Raw genomic sequence first — 22,649 nt, forward strand, 5'->3', positions numbered from 1 at the left:
GACACTGCTGGGGTGGGAGCAGAGGGGGGGACACTGCTGGGGGACACTGGCTGTGTCACCTCAGGGCTGTGGCGCATGAGGTGACACTGCTGGGGGACACTGCTGGGGTGGAGACAGAGGGGGTGACAGTGCTGGGGGACACTGCCTGTGCCACCTCAGAGCCATGGCACAGGAGGTGACACTGCTGGGCTGGGTGACACTGCTAGGGGACACTGGCTGTGCTGCCTGTGCACCATGGCACAGGAGGTGACACTGCAGGGGGGCACTGTTGGGTGACACTGCTGGGTGACACTGCTGGGTGACACTGGCTGTGCTGCCTGCGGGCCATGGCACACGGGGTGACACTGCTGGGGTGACACTGAAGGGTGACACTGTTGGGGGACACTGCTGGGGTGGGTGACACTGCTGGGGTGGGACTGGCTGTGCCACCTTAGAGCCATGGCACGTGAGGTGACGCTGCTGGGATGGGGGACACTGCTGGGTGACACTGCTGGGGTGGGAGCAGAGGGGGTGACACTGCTGGGGTGACACTGCTGGGGTGACACTGCTGGGGTGACACTGTTGGGGGACACTGGCTGTGCCACCTCCGGGCCATGGCACATGAGGTGACACTGCTGGGATGGGGACAGAGGGGGGGACACTGCTGGGGTGACACTGCTGGGGTGACACTGCTGGGGTGGGAGCAGAGGAGGTGACACTGCTGGGTGACACTGCTGGGGTGACACTGCTGGGGGACACTGGCTGTGCTGCCTCCAGGCCATGGCACAGAAGGTGACACTGCTGGGGTGGGAGCAGAGGAGGTGACACTGCTGGGGTGGGGACAGAGGGGGTGACACTGCTGGGTGACACTGCTGGGTGACACTGGCTTGGAGCAACTTGGGCTGGTGGGAGGTGTTGAAGGTTGGCGGAAGGAGATGAGCTTTGAGGTCCTTCCCACCCCGGGAAGGGTTCCCTGCCCGCCGCGTGTCCGCGTGTCCGCGTGTCCGCGTGTCCGTGTGTCCGCGTGTCCGCGTGTCCGCGTGTCCGTGCGGATCCCTCCCTTCGGCCCCCGCGGTGTCTCCCGGCCCCAGAGCAGCCTCCCACCGTTCCGTGTCCCGTCCGCAGCCCCAGAACAGCCTCCCGGACATCGTGATCTGGCTGCTGCAGGGGGACAGACGCGTCGCCTACGCCCGGGTCCCCGCCCACCGCGTCCTCTTCTCCCGCAACATCCCCCCGTGCTGCGGCTCCGACTGCGGGAAGCTCCAAACCATCTTCCTCAAGGTACCTCGGAGCCCTGGCCACGGGGAGGGGGGGGGGTGGTCCTTTGAGCCGCCACGAAAATCCCAAAATCCCGTTTCCGGGCTTCCCACACACCCCCTGCCCGCAAGTTCATCTCGACGCCCAAGAGAAACTTTCAGGCCGGAGGCTTCTATAGGGGAAAGTGTATTTACATTTATTTTACACAGATAAATATGCCCTACAGGCTAAAAGCAACCAGATATATATTATATAATTATATAATATAATTGTAGTTATATAATAAATATAATTAATATAATTGTATTATAATAGATAATTATATAATATAATTGTAGTTCTATAATAAATATAATTAAAATAATTGTATTATAATATATAATTATATAATATAATTATAGTTCTATAATAAATAATATAATTGTATTATAATATATAACTCTATAATTCTATAATATATATATATATAATTTGGGAAAGGGGAAGTATATTTACATTTATCTTACACAAATAAATATACCCTACAAGCTAAAAGCAGCCATATATATATTATTATATAATTATATGATATAATTATAATTATATGATAAATATAATTAATAAAATTATATTATATAATTTATATAAAATTATATATATAATTATATATAATATAATTATAATTATATGATAAATATAATTAATAAAATTATATTATATAATTATATAATATATCTATATAAAAAATTGGGGAAAGGGGAAGTATATATACATTTATTTACACAAATAAATATACCCTACAAGCTAAAAGCAACCAGATATATAATATTATATAATTATATAATAGAATTATAATTATATTATAAATATAATTAATATAATTATATTATATGATTATATAATATATATAAAATTATATATATAATTATATATAATATAATTATAATTATATGATAAATATAATTAATATAATTTTATTATATAATTATATAATATATAAAATCATATATATAATTATATATAATATAATTATAATTACATGATAAATATAATTAATATAATTATATTATATAATTATATTATATATATATATATATAAAATTGGGGAAAGGGGAAGTATATATACATTTATTTACACAAATAAATATACCCTACAAGCTAAAAGCAACCATACATATAATATTATATAATTATGTAATATAATTATAATTATATGATAAATATAATTAATATAATTATATTATATAATTATATAATATATAAAATTATATATCTAATGATATATAATATAATTATAGTTATAGGATAAATATAATTGATATAATTATATTATATTATATAATTATATCATATATATATATATATAAAATTGGGGAAAGGGGAAGTATATATACATTTATTTACACAAATGAATATACTGCACAAGCTAAAAGCAACCATATATATATAATATCATATAATTATATAATATAATTATAATTATATGATAAATATAATTAACAGAATTATATTATATAATTATATTTTATATACATATATATATAAAAAATTGGGAAAAGGGGAAGTATATATACATTTATTTACACAAATAAATATACCCTACAAACTAAAAGCAACCATATATATAATATTATATAATTATATAATAGAATTATATAAATAGAATTATAATTATATAATAAATATAATTAATACAACTATATTATATAATATAATTATATAATTATATAATTATACAATTATATATATATATATATATATAATTGGGGAAAGGGGAAGTATATATACATTTATTTACACAAATAAATATGCCCTACAAGCTAAAAGCAACCATATATATAGTATAATTATATAATAGAATTATATAATTATAATTATATAATAAATATAATTAATATAATTATATTATATAATTTTATAACTATATAATATATATATATAATTAGGGAAAGGGAAGTATATATACATTTATTTTTCACAAATAAATATACTCTACAAGCTAAAAGCAACCATATATAGAATATTATATAATTATATAATAGAATTATAATTATATGATAAATATAATTAATAAAACTATAATTATATATATATAATTATATTATATAATTATATTATATTTATATATAAAATTGGGGAAAGGGGAAGTATATATACATTTATTTACACAAATAAATATACCCTACAAGCTAAAAGCAACCAGATATATAATATTATATAATTATATAATATAATTATATAAATATAATTATAATTATATAATAAATATAATTAATATAACCATATTATATTATATAATTATATAATTATATTATATATATATATATATATATATATAAAATTGGGGAAAGGGGAAGTATATATACATTTATTTAACACAAATAAATATACCCTACAAGCTGAAAACAACCATATATATAATATAATTATATAATAGAATTATGTAATTATAATTATATAATAAATATAATTAATATAATTATTTTGTATAATTATATAACTATATTATATATATATAATTGGGGAAAGGGAAGTATATATACATTTATTTTCACAAATAAATATACTGCACAAGCTAAAAGCAACCATATATAGAATATTATATAATAATATAATACAATTATAATTATATGATAAATATAATTAATATAATTATATTATATAATTATATTTTATATATATATATATATATATATATATATAAAATTGGGGAAAGGGGAAGTATATATACATTTATTTACACGAATAAATATACCCTACAAGCTAAAAGCAACCAGATATATAATATTATATAATTATATAATAGAATTATAATTATATTATAAATATAATTAGTAAAATTGTATTATATAATTATATTATATATATATATATAAAACTGGGGAAAGGGGAAGTGTATATACATTTATTTACACGAATAAATATACCCTACAAGCTAAAAGCAACCAGATATATAATATTATATAATTATATAATAGAATTATATGATAAATATAATTAATAAAACTATATTATATAATTAGTGTATATATATATATATATATATTATTTTTTTTCCCCCCAATTCCTGACCCTCTGCCGCCCCAAGGAATTTAAGCTGCCGTTCCCCTGCCAGGCAATTCCCGAGTTTCTCCCATCTCCAGTGGCATTCCTTGGCCGGTGCCACCTCGGGAGCAGAGAATGAGCACTGAACAAGCTCTAAACTAAATAAAGTCAAACAAAATAAACTCAGTAAAGCCCCAAAGCCCAAACCCGGCTGGCAGCAAAAATGAGCTAAAATCCCTAAACTGGGATTTATTTTTTTCATTGTCCTTGAGCTCTGGATGGAAAACCAGCAGCACTTGGATTAGGGAAAAGTGGCTGAGAGAGAGAAAAAAGGGGAAATGAGGGAAAATTCCTGTGGATTATTTCTATTTTTGCTGAGTGTGTGGGTTGGGTTTGGTGTCCTGACCCTGAAGGGTGTCCCTGACTTTGTCCCTGTCCCTGCCTTTGCCCTGATCCTGACCCTGTCCCTGATCCTGTCCTTGTCCCTCATCCTGTCCCTCTTTCTTTGTCCCTGACTTATCCCTGTCCCTGATCCAGACCTTGTCCCTGGCCTTGTCCCTGCCTTTGTCCCTGATCCTGATCCTGTCCCTGACTTTGTCCCTGACATTGTCCCTGACTTATCCCTGTCCCTGATCCAGACCTTGTCCCTGACCTTGTCCCTGCCTTTGTCCCTAATCCTGATCCTGTCCCTGACTTTGTCCCTGACATTGTCCCTGACTTATCCCTGTCCCTGATCCAGACCTTGTCCCTGACCTTGTCCCTGCCTTTGTCCCTAATCCTGATCCTGTCCCTGACTTTGTCCCTGACATTGTCCCTGACTTATCCCTGTCCCTGATCCAGACCTTGTCCCTGGCCTTGTCCCTGACTTTGTCCCTGATCCTGATCCTGTCCCTGACCTTGTCCCTGACCTTGTCCCTGACTTTGTCCCTGATCCTGATCCTGTCCCTGACATTGTCCCTGGCCTTGTCCCTGACTCTGTCCCTGATCCTGATCCTGTCCCTGACTTTGTCCCTGACTTTGTCCCTGACCTTGTCCCTGACTTATCCCTGTCCCTGATCCAGACCTTGTCCCTGGCCTTGTCCCTTTCCCTGTCTCTGACTTTGTCCCTGATCCTGTCCCTGTTCTTGTCCCTGTCCCTGATCCTGACCTTTTCCCTGGCCTTGTCCCTGACCTTGTCCCTTTCCCTCTGACTGATCCTGACCTTGTCCCTGACCTTATTCCTGTCCCTGACCTCGTCCCTGACCTCGTCCCTGACCTTATCCCTGTGCCTGATCCTGTCCTTGACTTTCTCCCTGTCCCTCATCCTGTCCCTGACCTTGTCCCTGTCCCTGGCCCTTATCCTGTCCCTGACCTTGTCCTTTTCCCTGTCCCTGATCCTATCTCTGACCTTATCCCTGTCCCTGACTCTGTCCCTGTCCCTGACTCTGTCCCTGTCCCTGATTTTGTCCCTGTCCTTGACCTTGTCCCTGATCCTGCCCATCTCTGACCTTGTCCCTGATCCTGACTGTCCCTGTCCTTGACTTTGTCTCTGACCCTGTCCATGATCCTGACCTTGCCCCCCTCCCTGTCCCTTTCCCTGTCCCTGCCTTTGTCCCTGACCTTGTCCTTGACTTTCTCCCTGATCCTGACTCTGTCCCTGTCCTTGACTTTGTCTCTGACCCTGTCCATGACCTTGTCCCTCTCCCGGTCCCTGATCCTTTCCCTGATCCTTTCCCTGATCCTGACCCTGTCCCTGATCCTGACTCTATCCCCGTCTCTACCTTTGTCCCTGTCCCTGATCCTGACCCTGTCCCTGATCCTGACTCTATCCCCGTCTCTACCTTTGTCCCTGTCCCTGATCCTGACCCTGTCCCTGATCCTGACTCTGTCCCTGTCCCTGCCTTTGTCCCTGTCCCTGATCCTGACCCTGTCCCTGATCCTGACTCTGTCCCTGTCCCTACCTTTGTCCCTGTCCCTGATCCTGACCCTGTCCCTGATCCTGACTCTATCCCTGTCCCTGTCTTTGTCCCTGTCCCTGATCCTGACTCTATCCCTGTCCCTGCTTTGTCCCTGTCCCTGATCCTGACCCTGTCCCTGATCCTGACTCTATCCCTGTCCCTGCTTTGTCCCTGTCCCTGATCCTGACCCTGTCCCTGATCCTGACTCTATCCCTGTCCCTACCTTTGTCCCTGTCCCTGATCCCACCCCTCTCCCTGCCTCCAACCCCTGGACCTTTGAAGCTCCTCAGTGTCCCCTGGGAACACATTTCCGGGCTGTTGACCGGCACTGGATGATCCCGAAGGTCTCTTCCCTCCGCGATTCCGCGATCCCCAAACTTCTCCCAATTCCCGGCTGTGCTCCGTGTCCCACCTCCCCCCTCCGGGGCACCATTCCCGCCCTCCCATCCCGAGCATTCCCGTTGATCCCCCCGGGGGTGCTGACGGGGCCGTTCCGGGGCAGTACCCGCAGGAGGAGGCTGCGGGGCCGCGGATCCCGGCGCAGATCCGGGTGCGGCTCTGGTTCGGCCTGGCCGTGGACGAGAAGGAGTTCAACCAGTTCGCCGAGGGAAAGCTCTCCGTGTTCGCCGAGACCGTGAGTGACCCACAGGGATATCCTGGGATTTGGGGCCTCCCCGGGGCGGGCGGCGGCTCCGCGGGTCACATCAATCCGTGAAAACTGGGAGGAGAGGGAGCCAATTCCATCAACATCCAGCTTGGGAGGTTGAGGAGAAGGTTGGCAATGAGCCATAAATCCATACTGTCCCTTTACATCTCCATCCTCCTGTGGAGGGGAGGGAATGGGCTGGACCACAGGTCATGTTATTCCCTAAAAACTGTAAGAAGAGGGATCCATTTCCACCAATATCCAGCCTGGAAGGTTGAGGATCAAATTGGGAATGAACCATAAATTCACATTGTCCCTTCCCATCTCCATCCTCCTGCTGGAGGGGAGAGAATGGGCTGGACCGTGGTGGGTACAGGTCACATTATTCCCTAAAAACTGTGAGAAGAGGGAACCATTTCCACCAATATCCAGCCTGGAAGGTTGAGGAGAAAGTTGGGAATGAGCCATAAATCCACATTGTCCCTTTACATCTCCGTCTTCCTACTGGAGGGAAGGGAATGGGCTGGACCACAGGTCATATTATTCCCTAAAAACTGTTAGAAGAGGGATCCATTTCCACCAATATCCAGCTTGGAAGGTTGAGGAGAAGGTTGGGAATGAGCTGTAAATCCACATTGTCCCTTTACATCTCCATCCTCCTGTGGAGGGGAGGGAATGGGCTGGACCACAGGTCACGTTATTCCCTAAAAACTGTAAGAAGAGGGATCCATTTCCACCAATATCCAGCCTGGAAGGTTGAGGATCAAATTGGGAATGAACCATAAATTCACATTGTCCCTTCCCATCTCCATCCTCCTGCTGGAGGGGAGAGAATGGGCTGGACCGTGGTGGGTACAGGTCACATTATTCCCTAAAAACTGTGAGAAGAGGGAGCCATTTCCACCAATATCCAGCCTGGGAGGTTGAGGAGAAGGTTGGGAAAGAGCCATAAATCCATAAATTGTCCCTTTACATCTCCATCCTCCTACTGGAGGGAAGGGAATGGGCTGGACCACAGGTCATGTTATTCCCTAAAAACTGTAAGAAGAGGGATCCATTTCCACCAATATCCAGCTTGGAAGGTTGAGGATCAAACTGGGAAAGAGCCATAAATCCACATTGTCCCTTCACATCTCAATCCTCCTGTGGAGGGGAGGGAACAGGCTGGACCCTGGTGGGGACAGGTCACATTATTCCCTAAAAACTGTAAGAAGAGGGATCCATTTCCACCAATATCCAGCTTGGAAGGTTGAGGAGAAAGTTGGGAAAGAGCCATAAATCCATAAATTGTCTCTTCAGTTCTTCATCCTCCTGCATGAGGGAAGGGAATGGGTTGGACCACAGGTCATGTTATTCCCTAAAAACTGTGAGAAGAGGGAGCTCTTTCCATCAACATCCAGCCTGGAATGCTGAGGATCAAATTGGGAAAGAGCCATAAATCCACATTGTCCCTTCCCATGTCCATCCTCCTGCTGGAGGGAAGGGAATGAGCTGGACCACAGGTCACGTTATTCCCTAAAAACTGTGAGAAGAGGGAAACATTTCCACCAATATCCAGCCTGGAATGTTGAGGAGAAAGTTGGGAAAGAGCCATAAATCCACATCGTCCCTTCCCATCTCCATCCACCTCCTGGCCAGGAGGGAGTCTGGTGGGGCTGGGGGTTGGCTTTTCCCAGGAGGTCCCGTCCTCAGGATGGGGCCCCGCAGGGCTGGTCGGTGGGAACTCTAAAGGATTCCGGGCGGGATTTCGTGCCTGCCACCCCAAAACCTGCCTGCTGTTGCTCCCCCCAGTACGAGAACCAGACGAAGCTGGCGCTGGTGGGGAACTGGGGCACCACGGGCCTCACGTACCCCAAGTACTCGGACGTGACGGGCCGGATCCGCCTGCCCAAGGACAGCTTCCGACCCTCCGCCGGATGGGCCTGGGCCGGGGACTGGTTCGTCTGCCCCGAGAGGACGTGAGTGGGACATCCCAAAAAACGGAGCAGAGCCCGGGCTGCAGGGCTGGGGTGCCCTGGGGGTTCCTCCTGGTGCTCCCTTTGAGGAGCCTTGGGGGTTGTCCTGAGATCCGCATGGAGAACCAGCCCCCGGAGCAGGGAAGAGGGCCGGGGTCTCCGAGGCTGAGGAGGTTTGGGAATGGGATCCCCGTGGGGCACTGGCAGGGATTTCACGGGGTTTGGGCTTGGCCTGAGGTGTCCCGGGAGCTTTGCTTGGAACCCGAGGTGGAAGAGGTTTGGGAATGCTGGGCATGGCCCCAGGCTGTGCCCATGCCCAGGAGGGTGGGATGGGGAATCCCATGGGATGTCTCCTGGGATGCAGGTTGCTCCATGACATGGAGGGTGGGATGGGGAAACCCATGGGATGTCTCCTGGGATGCAGGTTGCTCCATCATGTGGAGGGTGGGATGAGCAATCCCATGGGATGTTTCCCGGGATGCAGGTTGCTCCATCATGTGGAGGGTGGGATGGGGAATCCCTGACTGGGATGTGTCCCAGGTTGCTCCATGATGTGGAGGGTGGGATGGGGAATCCCATGGGATGTTTCCTGGGATGCAGGTTGCTCCACAACATGGAGGGTGGGATGGGCAATCCCTGACTGGGATGTGCCCATGGAGTGCAGGTTGCTCCATGATGTGGAGGTGGGATGGGAAATCCCATGGGATGTCTCCTGGGATGTAAGTTGCTCCATGATGTGGAGGTGGGATGAGCAATCCCATGGGATGTTTCCCGGGATGCAGGTTGCTCCATCATGTGGAGGGTGGGATGGGGAATCCCTGACTGGGATGTGTCCCAGGTTGCTCCATCATGTGGAGGGTGGGATGTGGAATCCCATGGGATGTTTCCTGGGATGCAGGTTGCTCCACAACATGGAGGGTGGGATGGGGAATCCCTGACTGGGATGTGCCCATGGAGTGCAGGTTGCTCCATGATGTGGAGGTGGGATGGGAAATCCCATGGGATGTTTCCCGGGATGCAGGTTGCTCCATGATGTGGAGGTGGGATGAGCAATCCCATGGGATGTCTCCTGGGATGCAGGTTGCTCCGTGACGTGGAGAGTGGGATAGGGAATCCCATGGGATGTCTCCTGGGATGCAGGTTGCTCCATGACATGGAGGGTGGGATGGGGAATCCCATGGGATGTTTTCCAGGATGCAGGTTGCTCCATCATGTGGAGGGCGGGATGGGGAATCCCTGACTGGGGTGTGTCCCAGGTTGCTCCATGATATGGAGGGTGGGATGGGGAATCCCATGGGATGTTTCCTGGGATGCAGGTTGCTCCACAACATGGAGGGTGGGATGGGGAATCCCTGACTGGGATGTGCCCATGGAGTGCAGGTTGCTCCATGATGTGGAGGTGGGATGGGAAATCCCATGGGATGTTTTCTGGGATGCAGGTTGCTCCATGATGTGGAGGTGGGATGAGCAATCCCATGGGATGTTTTCCGGGATGCAGGTTGCTCCATGACGTGGAGAGTGGGATAGGGAATCCCATGGGATGTCTCCTGGGATGCACGTTGCTCCATGACATGGAGGGTGGGATGGGGAATCCCATGGGATGTCTCCTGGAGTGCAGGTTGCTCCATGATGTGGAGGGTGGGATGTGGAATCCCATGGGATGTCTCCTGGGATGCACGTTGCTCCACAACATGGAGGGTGGGATGGGCAATCCCATGGGATGTTTCCCAAGGATGCAGGTTGCTCCATGATGTGGAGGATGGGATGGGGAATCCCATGGGATGTCTCCTGGGATGCAGGTTGCTCCATGATGTGGAGGGTGGGATGAGCAATCCCATGGGATGTTTCCCGGGATTCAGGTTGCTCCATGATGTGGAGGGTGGGATGGGCAATCCCATGGGATGTTTCCTGGAGTGCGGGTTGCTCCATGATGTGGAGGGTGGGATGTGGAATCCCATGGGACATCTCCCGGGATGCAGGTTGCTCCACAACATGGAGGGTGGAATGGGGATTCCCTGACTGGGATGTGCCCATGGGGGGTGCAGGTTGCTCCATGATGTGGAGGGTGGGATGGGGAATCCTATGGGATATTTCCCGGGATGCAGGTTGCTCCGTGATGTGGAGGGTGGGATGTGGAATCCCATGGGATGTTTCCCGGGATGCAGGTTGCTCCATGATGTGGAGGGTGGGATGGGCAATCCCATGGGATGTTTCCCGGGATACAGGTTGCTCCATGACGTGGATGCAGGACACCTGAGCTTCGTGGAGGAGGTGTTTGAGAACCAGGTCCGGCTCCCCGGGGGGCAGTGGATCCACATGACTGACGCCTACACCGACGTGGTGAGGGAAAAGTGGGAATGCTGGAGCTGGGGCGGGAATGCTGGAGCTGGGGTGGGAATGCTGGAGCTGGGCACCAGCCCGGGCTGGGAGTGCTGGAGATCAGGGGGGATTTATGGATCCTTTTGTTGCCAACACCCCTGTGTCCCACAGAACGGGGAGAAGGTCCTGCCCAAGGATGAGATCGAGTGTCCTCCGGGCTGGAAATGGGAAGACCTGGAGTGGGACACGGATCTCAACAGAGCTGTGGATGAGAAAGGTACCGTGAGCACTTTGGGGGCCCTGTGCTCATCCCCCATCCTGCTCTTCCCTCCCCAGGGATGAGACATGTCCTGGATCCCTGCTGGATCAGGAGAAGGGGGTCAGGCCCTGGGGGACCCTCTTGCTCGGGCTGGGGGTGGGAATTCCCAAAGGCAGCGCTCTCCTGGCTGCTGGGATAGTCCAGGGACAGCTTCCCGAAATTCTGGTGCGAGAGAAACGGAAAACATGAGGCCAGAGACGGTCACAGGGGTCGGGGTGGCCCGAGGGAGGGAGGACAGAGAGTCCCCAGGCTGTGACTTTGAGCCAAGGGCCACCAGGGATCCACCAGCTGGACATTCCAGAGGGACACATCCCAAAGGGACACATCCCAGAGGGACTCATCCATGGGGACCACCAAGGGCCACCAGGGATCCACCAGCTGGACATCCCAAATGACACATCCATGGGGGACCACCAAGGGCCACCAGGGATCTTCCACTTGGGCATCCCAGAGTGACACATCCATGGGGACCACCAAGGGCCACCAAGGATCCATCACTTGACTATCCCAGAGGGACACATCCATGGGGACCACCAAGGGCCACCAGGAATCCCCCAGCTGGACATCCCAGAGGGACACATCCCAGTGGGACACATCCATGGGGACCTCCAAGGGCCACCAGGGATCTTCCACTTGGACATCCCAGAGGGACACATCCATGGGGACCACCAGGGATCCACCAGCTGGACATCCCAGAGGGACACATCCATGGGGACCACCAAGGGCCACCAGGGATCTTCCACTTGGGCATTCCAGAGGGACACATCCATGGGGACCACCAAGGGCCACCAGGGATCTTCCACTTGGGCATTCCAGAGGGACACATCCATGGGGATTTCCAAGGGCCACCAGGGATCCACCAGAGTGACACATCCATGGGGGACCACCGAGGGCCACCATGGATCTTCCACTTGGGCATCCCAGAGGGACACATCCATGGGGACCACCAAGGGCCACCAGGGATCCATCACTGGGACATCCCAAATGACACATCCATGGGGACCACCAAGGGCCACCAGGGATCTTCCACTTGGGCATCCCAGAGGGACACATCCATGGGGACCACCAGGGATCCACCAGCTGGACATCCCAGAGGGACACATCCATGGGGGACCACCAGGGATCCACCAGCTGGGCATCCCAGAGGGACACATCCATGGGGACCACCAAGGGCCACCAGGGATCCATCACTGGGACATCCCAAATGACACATCCATGGGGACCACCAAGGGCCACCAGGGATTCCCCTCTTGGGAATCCCAGAGGGACACATCCATGGGGGACCACCACGGGCAGGAGCAACAAACTGGGAAATCTCCTCGGATCCGGACGCTCCTTCCCTGCTGAGGGTCCCTGGTGGGACACAGGGAGGGTTGGGGCTCCTCACCGGGGTGTCTCCCGCTCTTCCAGGCTGGGAATACGGGCTGACCATCCCCCCGGATCGCCGGCCCAAGGCCTGGGTGCCGGCGGAGAAGATGTACCACACCAACCGGCGCCGGCGCTGGGTGCGGCTCCGCCGGCGCGACCTGGAGCACATGGACACCTCCCGGAAGGTGGGATGGGCCGGGGGGGGGTGTGTGTCCCTGTCCCTGTCCCTCCCCGGGGTGTCCCTGTCCCTCCACGTGCAGGTGGCTTTGGCACAGAGCTGGTTTTCCCTGGAGTCGGTGGCCCCTCGGAGTTCCCAGCTGGAGGGTCGGGGGTTCCCACTGGAGGGTCAGCGTGTCCCGGGGGTGGCCGCCGCTCCAGAGGGGCTTGGTAGGGCTCTGGGGTGGGATGGGGACATCCCGGGGCTGTCCCCAGCCTGTCCCCGGCCTGTCCCTGCCCCGCTTCCCTCTAGATGGTGCAGTTGGACCGGGAATGGCACCGCGGCTGCGGCTCCTCCCGCCCCGTCCCCGACCCTTCTCAGGGACACTTGTCTCCCTTCCCAGCGCTTCTCCTGGATAACTGTGGCCGTGGGGAGCCCCTGGCGCCCTGTTTGCCAAGGGGGTGTGGGTGTCACGGGGAGGGGACGCAGCTCCGGGGAGGAAAAGCCAGCGCAGGCTTGTGAGCAGCGAGCCAGGGAGACATTCCAGAGGGGGCAGAGCCGCGGGAAGGTGGGAAAGCAAAGGGAAGGCTGGGGGGGTGGAGACCCTGGATGTGGCTCCCTCCTCGCTCAGCATGGGGACCCTCCAGCCCAGTGAGCCCGATCCCAGTGGGATTCACCCCAGGGACTGGGGAAGGGCTCAGTTCCCAGGGGGGGACCCGGCACTGTTAGTGGGTAATCCCTGGAAGTGTCCAAGGCCGGGCTGGAGCAACCTGGGCTAGGGGAAGGTGTCCCTGCCCATGGCAGGGGGTGGCACTGGATGGGATTTAAGATCCCTCCCAACCCATTCCACGAATCCGTGATGATTTTAAGGGTCATTCCCAACCTGAACTCGATGACCTCGGAGGTCTCCTCCAACCTAAACACTCCTGTGATCCTCTAAATGACCCCGTGACTCTATTCCACGTTTCCAAGCCGGGGAGGGCACGGGGTGGCACCACCGCGGCCGACAACACCCCGAAACCCCCGAATCCCTGGGGTTTTTTTGCCGGAAAAGCCGGGCGGTTTTGTGCCGGGCGGTTTTCCCTCTGTCACCCTCGACGGGGCCGGGGTGGTTTTGGCAGCCACCCCGCTGAGTCCCGGCGTGTCCCTCCTGTCCGGGCAGCCCAAGCAGGAGGAGCTGGACGGGGAAGGTTGGGAATACGCGTCGCTGTTCGGCTGGCGCTTCCACCTGAAGCAGCGCCGCACCGACTCGTTCCGCCGGCGCCGCTGGAGGCGCAGGATGGAGCCCCTGGAGCGCACCGGGGCCGCCGCCGTCTTCGCCCTGGAGGGGGCTCTGGTAGGGACCCCCCCCCTTCCCTGCCCCAATTCCTGCCCGGGAATGGGGGCAGCCGGCTCAGGCCGGAGCTCGGTATCAACTTATCAGCTCCTTATCAGCTCCTTATCAGCCACTCGTTCTCCCGCCCTCTTGGTTTCCCGATATCCCAGCTTTCTGGGTTTCCCCGATTCCTTGCTCTCCCGATTCAAAGAAACCTCTGAACAGTCTGAAAAGCGCTTTTATTACGGGCCGGGGAGTGCAAAGGGGCAGGTGTTTTTCCCCCGGTGCACTCAGCCGAGCAAAGGAACACCGTAGCTTTTTACACAGTTTGAAAGTAGCAATTTCTGTACAAATTATCTGTACACACCCTCTTTTTGCAGTCTGCCTTATCTGAATGGACACTTAGTTTTACCTCCTATTCTTCCCGTTACAGAGTAGTTACATAAAGTTTAACATCTCAAACAGTTTCAGGTCCCCCACCCCCTTTCTACGTGCTGAAAAGCCTTCCCTATTCTTTAAGCTGTTTTAGCTTAATTGCCCGCAGCTTGGGCGGAAACTTTTAAGCGGTTTTACGTTTTCCAAAGTCACACTTTACATAGTTAAATAGCTCAATTTTATTTCATTTTCTGTTTCACTCCCGGTGGCTAAAGGAGACCCAACCCCGGCACCACAAAGCTGGGTTTTATTCCCCCCCTCCATTTGGCTTCCCCCCCCTCTTTCCCTGCTTTTTCCTGCTCTTTCCCGGTGGCTCCTCTGGGGCCCCGGGTGCCAACCCGGTGGGAAGGTCACCCGTGGAGCTCTGGGATGCTGAGGGGGTTCCTCCTCTGCACCCCTGGACGTGCTGCTCCCTCGTCCAAGTCTCGAGTCTTATCCCTGAGCTCTGCCTGGAAAACCAGCAGCGCCTGGAAGGGGGGGAAGAAGTGTTGGAGCCTCCCTGAGCTCCCCCTGCTCCCACCCCGGGGGTCCTGGCTGCCACCCTGGAGCCCTTGGGTGGGATTCCCAGCCTCAGAAATCCCTCCTTTTCCTTCAACTAAATATTCCAAGGCCAGGGGGGGAAACTGGGAGGTGATGAGAGGCCGGGTCAGGGCACGGGGGGAGGGAAGAGCCGAGGTGGGACTGGGAGAGAAGGGGAAGGGGCTGGAGCAGCAGGAGGGGCTGAGGGAGCTGGGGGGATTCAACCTGGAGAAAAGGAGCTCAGGGGGCACCTTCTGGATCCCTAAAATTCCCTGGAAGGAGGTTGGAGCCGGGGGGGGGGGGCGTCGGGCTCTGCTGCCAGGGAACAAGGGACAGGAGGGGAGGGAACGGCCTCCAGCTGTGCCAGGGGAGGCTCAGGTTGGATATTGGGGAAATTCCTCTTGGAAAGGGCTGCCAGCCCTGGCACAGCTGCCCAGGGCAGGGGGGAGTCCCCATCCCTGGGGGGATTTAACACCCTGTGGATTTTGGGGACACGGTCAGGGGTGGGGAACGATTGGACTCGGGGGTCTCAGGGGCCTTTTCCCACCTAAATTTTCCAATTCCTTGGAGCATAAGAAGCCCAAACTCCTCCTGGACACCCGTGTGGGTGGTGCCCTGGAGGAGCCCATCCCAAGGGGGGGTCCTGGGATGCCCACCCTTGGCCTCCTTGCCCTGGCAGGGGGGGGTGACGGACGACAGGAGCGACGACGGGAGAGGAGCGGCCCCGCTGAGCCTGGGGGTGAACAGACCCACCATCTCCTGCATCTTCGACTGTGAGAGCCCAAAAAAGGGGGAAAAGGGGGGAGGGAAGAGCATTCCCGGCCTCTTCCTGGCGCCCACGTGGGAAGCAGGTGGATGAGAGGAGGGTGGAGGGGCGGGAGGGGACATGGGTTTGTCCGTGTGGGAATGTGATGTGCTTGGGGCTGGGGGGGACTGAGCCAGAGGGGTGGGAAACATTCCCTGGCTCATCCCTGACGTGGTTCATGTCCCTCTGGCAGGTGGGAACAGGTACCACCTGCGCTGTTACCTGTACCAGGCACGGGATCTGCTGCCCATGGACAAGGACAGCTTCTCAGGTGAGCCCTTCCCATCCCTCTGGATCCTGGGGCTGGATCCAGCACGGGCTGGAAAACTCATCCAGGGACACCCAGGGACACCTCCCACTAGTCCAAGTTGCTCCAACCTGGCCTTGGACACTTCCAGGGATCCAGGGGCAGCCACAGCTTCTCTGGGAAATTCATTCCAGTCCCTCACCACCCCAACAGCCAAGAATTCCTTCCCAATATCCCACCCAAATCTCCCCTTTTCCGGTCTAAACCCATTCCCTGTGTGCTGTCCCTCCCTGCCTTGTCCCCAGTCCCTCTCCAGCTCTCCTGGAGCCCCTTTAGGCCCTGCAAGGGGCTGGAAGGTCTCCCTGGAGCTTTAGAACAATCCCAACCTTGGAAAAACACCGGTGGTTTTGGGTTGTCCTGGTGGGAACCTGCACAATTCCAGGGGGGAGCTCAGGTGGGAAGGGCTGGGCAGCTCCTTCTGTCCTCGTGCAGGACCTGGGGGAGCTCTGGGAGAGCTGCAGGGAGCTGGGAAGGGCAGGAATCCTGTTTGGAGAGCTGGAGGGAGCTGGGAAGGGCAGGAATCCCCCAGGAGCTGTTTGGAGCCCTCTCCAGGGGTGTCTGGCGGGTCCCAGTGGGGCAGGAGCTGCAATCCCTGTGTCCCATTCCCACAGATCCCACAGATCCCTGGGCAGGAGCAGCAATCCCTGTATCCCATTCCCACAGATCCCTGTATCCCATTCCCACAGATCCCTGTATCCCATCCCTGTATCCCATTCCCAATCCCTGTATCCCATTCCCAATCCCTGTATCCCATTCCCACAATCCCTGTATCCCATTCCCACAATCCCTGTATCCCATTCCCACAGATCCCTGTATCCCATTCCCACTGTGTCCCATTCCCACAGATCCCTGTATCCCATTCCCACTGTGTCCCATTCCCACAGATCCCTGTATCCCATCCCTGTATCCCATTCCCACAATCCCTATATCCCATTCCCACAATCCCTGTATCCCATTCCCACAATCCCTGTATCCCATTCCCACAGATCCCTGTATCCCATTCCCACAGATCCCTGTGTCCCATTCCCAATCCCTGTATCCCATTCCCACAGATCCCTGTATCCCATTCCCACAGATCCCTGTATCCCATTCCCACAATCCCTGTATCCCATTCCCACAGATCCCTGTATCCCATTCCCACAATCCCTGTATCCCATTCCCACAGATCCCTGTATCCCATTCCCACAATCCCTGTATCCCATTCCCAATCCCTGTATCCCATTCCCACAATCCCTGTATCCCATTCCCACAGATCCCTGTATCCCATTCCCACAGATCCCTGTATCCCATTCCCACAATCCCTGTATCCCATTCCCACAGATCCCTGTATCCCATTCCCACAATCCCTGTATCCCATTCCCACAGATCCCTGTATCCCATTCCCACAATCCCTGTATCCCATTCCCAATCCCTGTATCCCATTCCCACAATCCCTGTATCCCATTCCCACAGATCCCTGTATCCCATTCCCACAGATCCCTGTATCCCATTCCCACAATCCCTGTATCCCATTCCCACAATCCCTGTATCCCACAGATCCCTATATCTCATCCCTGTATCCCATTCCCAATCCCTGTATCCCATTCCCAATCCCTGTATCCCATTCCCACAATCCCTGTATCCCACAGATCCCTGTATCCCATTCCCAATCCCTGTATCCCACAGATCCCTGTATCCCATTCCCAATCCCTGTATCCCACAGATCCCTGTATCCCATCCCTGTGTCCCATTCCCACAATCCCTGTATCCCATCCCTGTATCCCATTCCCAATCCCTGTATCCCACAGATCCCTGTATCCCATTCCCACAGATCCCTGTATCCCATTCCCAATCCCTGTATCCCATTCCCAATCCCTGTATCCCACAGATCCCTGTATCCCATTCCCAATCCCTGTATCCCACAGATCCCTGTATCCCATTCCCACAGATCCCTGTATCCCATTCCCACAGATCCCTGTATCCCACAGATCCCTGTATCCAATTCCCACAGATCCCTGTATCCAATTCCCACAGATCCCTGTATCCCATTCCCAATCCCTGTATCCCACAGATCCCTGTATCCCATCCCTATATCCCATTCCCACAATCCCTATATCCCACAGATCCCTGTATCCCATCCCTATATCCCATACCCCCAATCCCTATATCCCACAGATCCGTGTATCCCATTCCCACAGATCCCTGTATCCCATCCCTGTATCCCATTCCCAATCCCTGTATCCCACCGATCCCTGTATCCCTGTATCCCACAGATCCCTGTATCCCATTCTCACAATCCCTGTATCCCACAATCCCTGTATCCCTGTATCCCACAGATCCGTGTATCCCATTCCCACAGATCCCTGTATCCCACAGATCCGTGTATCCCATTCCCACAGATCCCTGTATCCCATTCCCACAGATCCCTGTATCCCATTCCCACAGATCCCTGTGTCCCATTCCCACAGATCCCTGTATCCCATTCCCACAGATCCCTGTATCCCATCCCTGTATCCCACAGATCCCTGTATCCCATTCCCACAGATCCCTGTATCCCATTCCCACAGATCCCTGTGTCCCATTCCCACAGATCCCTGTATCCCATTCCCACAGATCCCTGTATCCCATCCCTGTATCCCACAGATCCCTGTATCCCACAGATCCCTGTATCCCATTCCCACAGATCCCTGTATCCCACAGATCCGTGTATCCCATTCCCACAGATCCCTGTATCCCATTCCCACAGATCCCTGTATCCCATTCCCACAGATCCCTGTATCCCACAGATCCCTGTATCCCATTCCCACAGATCCCTGTATCCCATTCCCACAGATCCCTGTATCCCACAGATCCCTGTGTCCCATTCCCACAGATCCCTGTATCCCATCCCTGTATCCCACAGATCCCTGTATCCCACAGATCCATGTATCCCATTCCCACAGATCGGTGTATCCCATTCCCACAGATCGGTGTATCCCATTCCCACAGATCCGTGTATCCCATTCCCACAGATCCCTGTATCCCATTCCCACAGATCCCTGTATCCCACAGATCCCTGTATCCCATTCCCACAGATCCCTGTATCCCACAGATCCGTGTATCCCATTCCCACAGATCCGTGTATCCCATTCCCACAGATCCCTGTATCCCATTCCCACAGATCCCTGTATCCCATTCCCACAGATCCCTGTATCCCACAGATCCCTGTATCCCATTCCCACAGATCCGTGTATCCCATTCCCACAGATCCCTGTATCCCATTCCCACAGATCCCTGTATCCCACAGATCCCTGTATCCCATTCCCACAGATCCCTACGCCATCGTGTCCTTCCTGCACCAGAGCCAGAAGTCCCAGGTGGTGCAGAACACCCTGAACCCCACGTGGGACCAGACCCTGATCTTCTACGAGGTCGAGATCTTCGGGGCCCCCCCGGGCCTGGCCCAGGATCCCCCCTGTGTGGTGGTGGAGATCTACGACCACGACACCTACGTGAGCCTGGCGTGGGAATGGGAATTGGGAACGGGCCGGGAATGGGATTTTTAGGAGCTGCTGCTCCTGAGTGCTCAGGGCTCCTGCTCTGGGAATTGTGGGGTAGGAATTTCACCTCCTGCTTGAGCCCAAATGGCTGAAAAAGGGCATTTCCAGCCCTAGGAATTCCAGGGGGGATCTGGAAACCATCTGGGCATCAAACCCACTTCATCTTCTGACCTGGTTCATCCCATGATCCCGGTTTTTGGTGGTGGGGTCCTGGCTGAGTTTTGGGGGTGTGTGGATGGATTCCACTGGGAAAAGGGGTAGGAAGCTGCATTTCCATCATCCAGAGTGGGCAAATGGACCATATTTCCCCATGGAAAAAGCTTGGGATGAGATTTGAAGCAGTGCTGGAAGTAGGGAATGTTTCTTCAATGGAAGATCCCGTTGCAGAGCAGGGAATGGGATTTTTAGGAGCTGCTGATCCCGAGTGCTCAGGGCTCCTGCTCTGGGAATCGTGGAGCGGGAATTTCACCTCCTGCTCGAGCCCAAATGCCTAAAAAAGGGCATTTCCAGCCCTAGGAATTCCAGGGAGGATCTGGAAACCATCTGGGCATCAAACCCACTTCATCTTCTGACCTGGTCCATCCCATGATCCTGGTTTTTGGTGGTGGGATTCTGGCTGAGTTTTGGTGGTGTGTGGATGGATTGCACTGGGAAAAGGGGTAGGAAGCTGCATCTCCATCATCCAGAGTGGGCAAATGGACCACGTTCCCCCTGGAAAAAGCTTGGGATGAGATTTGAAGCAGTGCTGGAAGTAGGGAACGTTTCTTCAATGGAAGATCCCGTTGCAGAGCAGGGAATGGGATTTTTAGGAGCTGCTGATCCTGAATGCTCAGGGCTCCTGCTCTGGGAATCGTGGAGTGGGAATTTTACTCCTGCTCGAGCCCAAATGCTTAAAAAAGGGCATTTCCAGCCCTAGGAATTCCAGGGGGGATCTGGAAACCATCTGGGCATCAAACCCACTTCATCTTCTGACCTGGTTCATCCCATGATCCCGGTTTTTGGTGGTGGGGTCCTGGCTGAGTTTTGGGGGTGTGTGGATGGATTGCACTGGGAAAAGGGGTAGGAAGCTGCATCTCCATCATCCAGAGTGGGCAAATGGACCACGTTCCCCCTGGAAAAAGCTTGGGATGAGATTTGAAGCAGTGCTGGAAGTAGGGAACGTTTCTTCAATGGAAGATCCCGTTGCAGAGCAGGGAATGGGATTTTTAGGAGCTGCTGATCCCGAGTGCTCAGGGCTCCTGCTCTGGGAATCGTGGAGTGGGAATTTCACCTCCTGCTCGAGCCCAAATGCCTAAAAAAGGGCATTTCCAGCCCTAGGAATTCTGGGGAGGATCTGGAAACCATCTGGGCATCAAACCCACTTCATCTTCTGACCTGGTCCATCCCATGATCCTGGTTTTTGGTGGTGGGGTCCTGGCTGAGTTTTGGGGGTGTGTGGATGGATTGCACTGGGAAAAGGGGTAGGAAGCTGCATCTCCATCATCCCCAGTGGCCAAATGGACCACGTTTCCCTGTGGAAAAAGCTTGGGATGAGATTTAAAGCAGTGCTGGAAGCAGGGAATGTTTCTTCAATGGAAGATCCCGTTGCGGAGCAGGGAATGGGATTTTTAGGAGCTGCTGATCCTGAATGCTCTGGGAGTTGTGGAGTGGGAATTTCACCTCCTGTTTGAGCCCAAATGCCTGAAAAAGGGGCATTTCCAGCCCCAGGAATTCCAGGGGGGATCTGGGCTTCGAACCCATGGAACTTTCTCACCTGGTTCATCCCATGATCCTGGTTTTTGAGTGGTGGGATTTTGGCTGAGTTTTGGTGGTGTGTGGATGGATTGCACCGGGAAAAGGGGTGGGAAGCTGCATCTCCATCATCCAGAGTGGGCAAATGGACCACGTTTCCCTGTGGAAAAAGCTTGGGATGAGATTTGAAGCAGTGCTGGAAGCAGGGAATGTTTCTTCAATGGAAGATGGGATTTTTAGGAGCTGCTGCTCAGGGCTCCTGCTCTGGGAATCGTGGAGTGGGAATTTCACCTCCTGCTTGAGCCCAAATGCATTTCCAACCCTAAGGATTCCAGGGGGGGATCTCTGGGCATCGAACCCACTGAACTTCCTCACCGGTCCCGTAACGGTCCATCCCGCGATCCTGGGGTGGACCCACCTGGGTGGTGGGACTTTGGCCGAGTCTGGGGGGCGCGTGGGGGTGGATTCCAGCGGGAGGAGGGTTGGGAAGGAGGCTCCCAGTGCCCGTGTCTCCCCGCAGGGAGCAGACGAGTTCATGGGCCGCTGCATCTGCCGGCCCAGCCTGGAGCGCTCGCCCCGCCTGGCCTGGCACCCCGTCACCAAGGGCAGCAGGAACGTGGGGGAGCTCCTGGCGGCCTTCGAGCTCATCCAGAGGGAGAAGGTGAGACCCCCCACCCCTCCCTCAGCCCCTCCTGGAGCGCTGGTTTCTCCCCCCTGGAGTCTCCCTGCCCGGCGGATCCGACCTTTGCCGGGTGTCGGGTTGTGTCCCCCCAGGCTCAGGCTCGGGAAGAGCCTCACGGATTTGGCCCTTTTTGAGGAATAAATCCACAGGCTGAGCCTCTCCAGCGTGGAGGAGGAGGTGGTTTAGGGCTGGCCTGATGGAAACCTGCAGAATTCCGGGTGGGAAGGGCTGGATGGCTCCTTCTCTCCTAAGACAACCCCTGGAGGGCTCAGGGGGAGCTACGGGGAGCTGGGACTGCAGAGATCCATGAGGAATGCTGCCCTTTGCTTGGAATTGATTTCTGGAGGGGGTTTAGGAGAGCTTGAAGCCACACTGC

The 22,649-nt window shown here is 52.0% G+C and overlaps 1 protein-coding gene across 1 annotated transcript in view; it reads left to right on the top strand.

The window, feature by feature from the left end:
- LOC116785622 (dysferlin-like) overlaps positions 1-22,649 on the top strand; it is a 62,705-nt gene that overhangs the window by 282 nt on the left and 39,774 nt on the right. The window contains exons 2-12 of the mRNA XM_032685451.1: positions 1,105-1,260; positions 6,700-6,831; positions 8,635-8,801; positions 11,024-11,138; positions 11,289-11,394; positions 12,847-12,989; positions 14,124-14,297; positions 15,910-16,003; positions 16,229-16,306; positions 19,631-19,812; positions 22,112-22,252. Of these exons, the coding sequence (XP_032541342.1) occupies positions 1,105-1,260; positions 6,700-6,831; positions 8,635-8,801; positions 11,024-11,138; positions 11,289-11,394; positions 12,847-12,989; positions 14,124-14,297; positions 15,910-16,003; positions 16,229-16,306; positions 19,631-19,812; positions 22,112-22,252 (1,488 nt within the window). The remainder of the gene's footprint in view (positions 1-1,104; positions 1,261-6,699; positions 6,832-8,634; positions 8,802-11,023; positions 11,139-11,288; positions 11,395-12,846; positions 12,990-14,123; positions 14,298-15,909; positions 16,004-16,228; positions 16,307-19,630; positions 19,813-22,111; positions 22,253-22,649) is intronic.

This window comes from Chiroxiphia lanceolata, chromosome 4 (assembly GCF_009829145.1).
Source record: "Chiroxiphia lanceolata isolate bChiLan1 chromosome 4, bChiLan1.pri, whole genome shotgun sequence".
NCBI classification, from domain to species: Eukaryota; Metazoa; Chordata; class Aves; order Passeriformes; family Pipridae; genus Chiroxiphia; species Chiroxiphia lanceolata.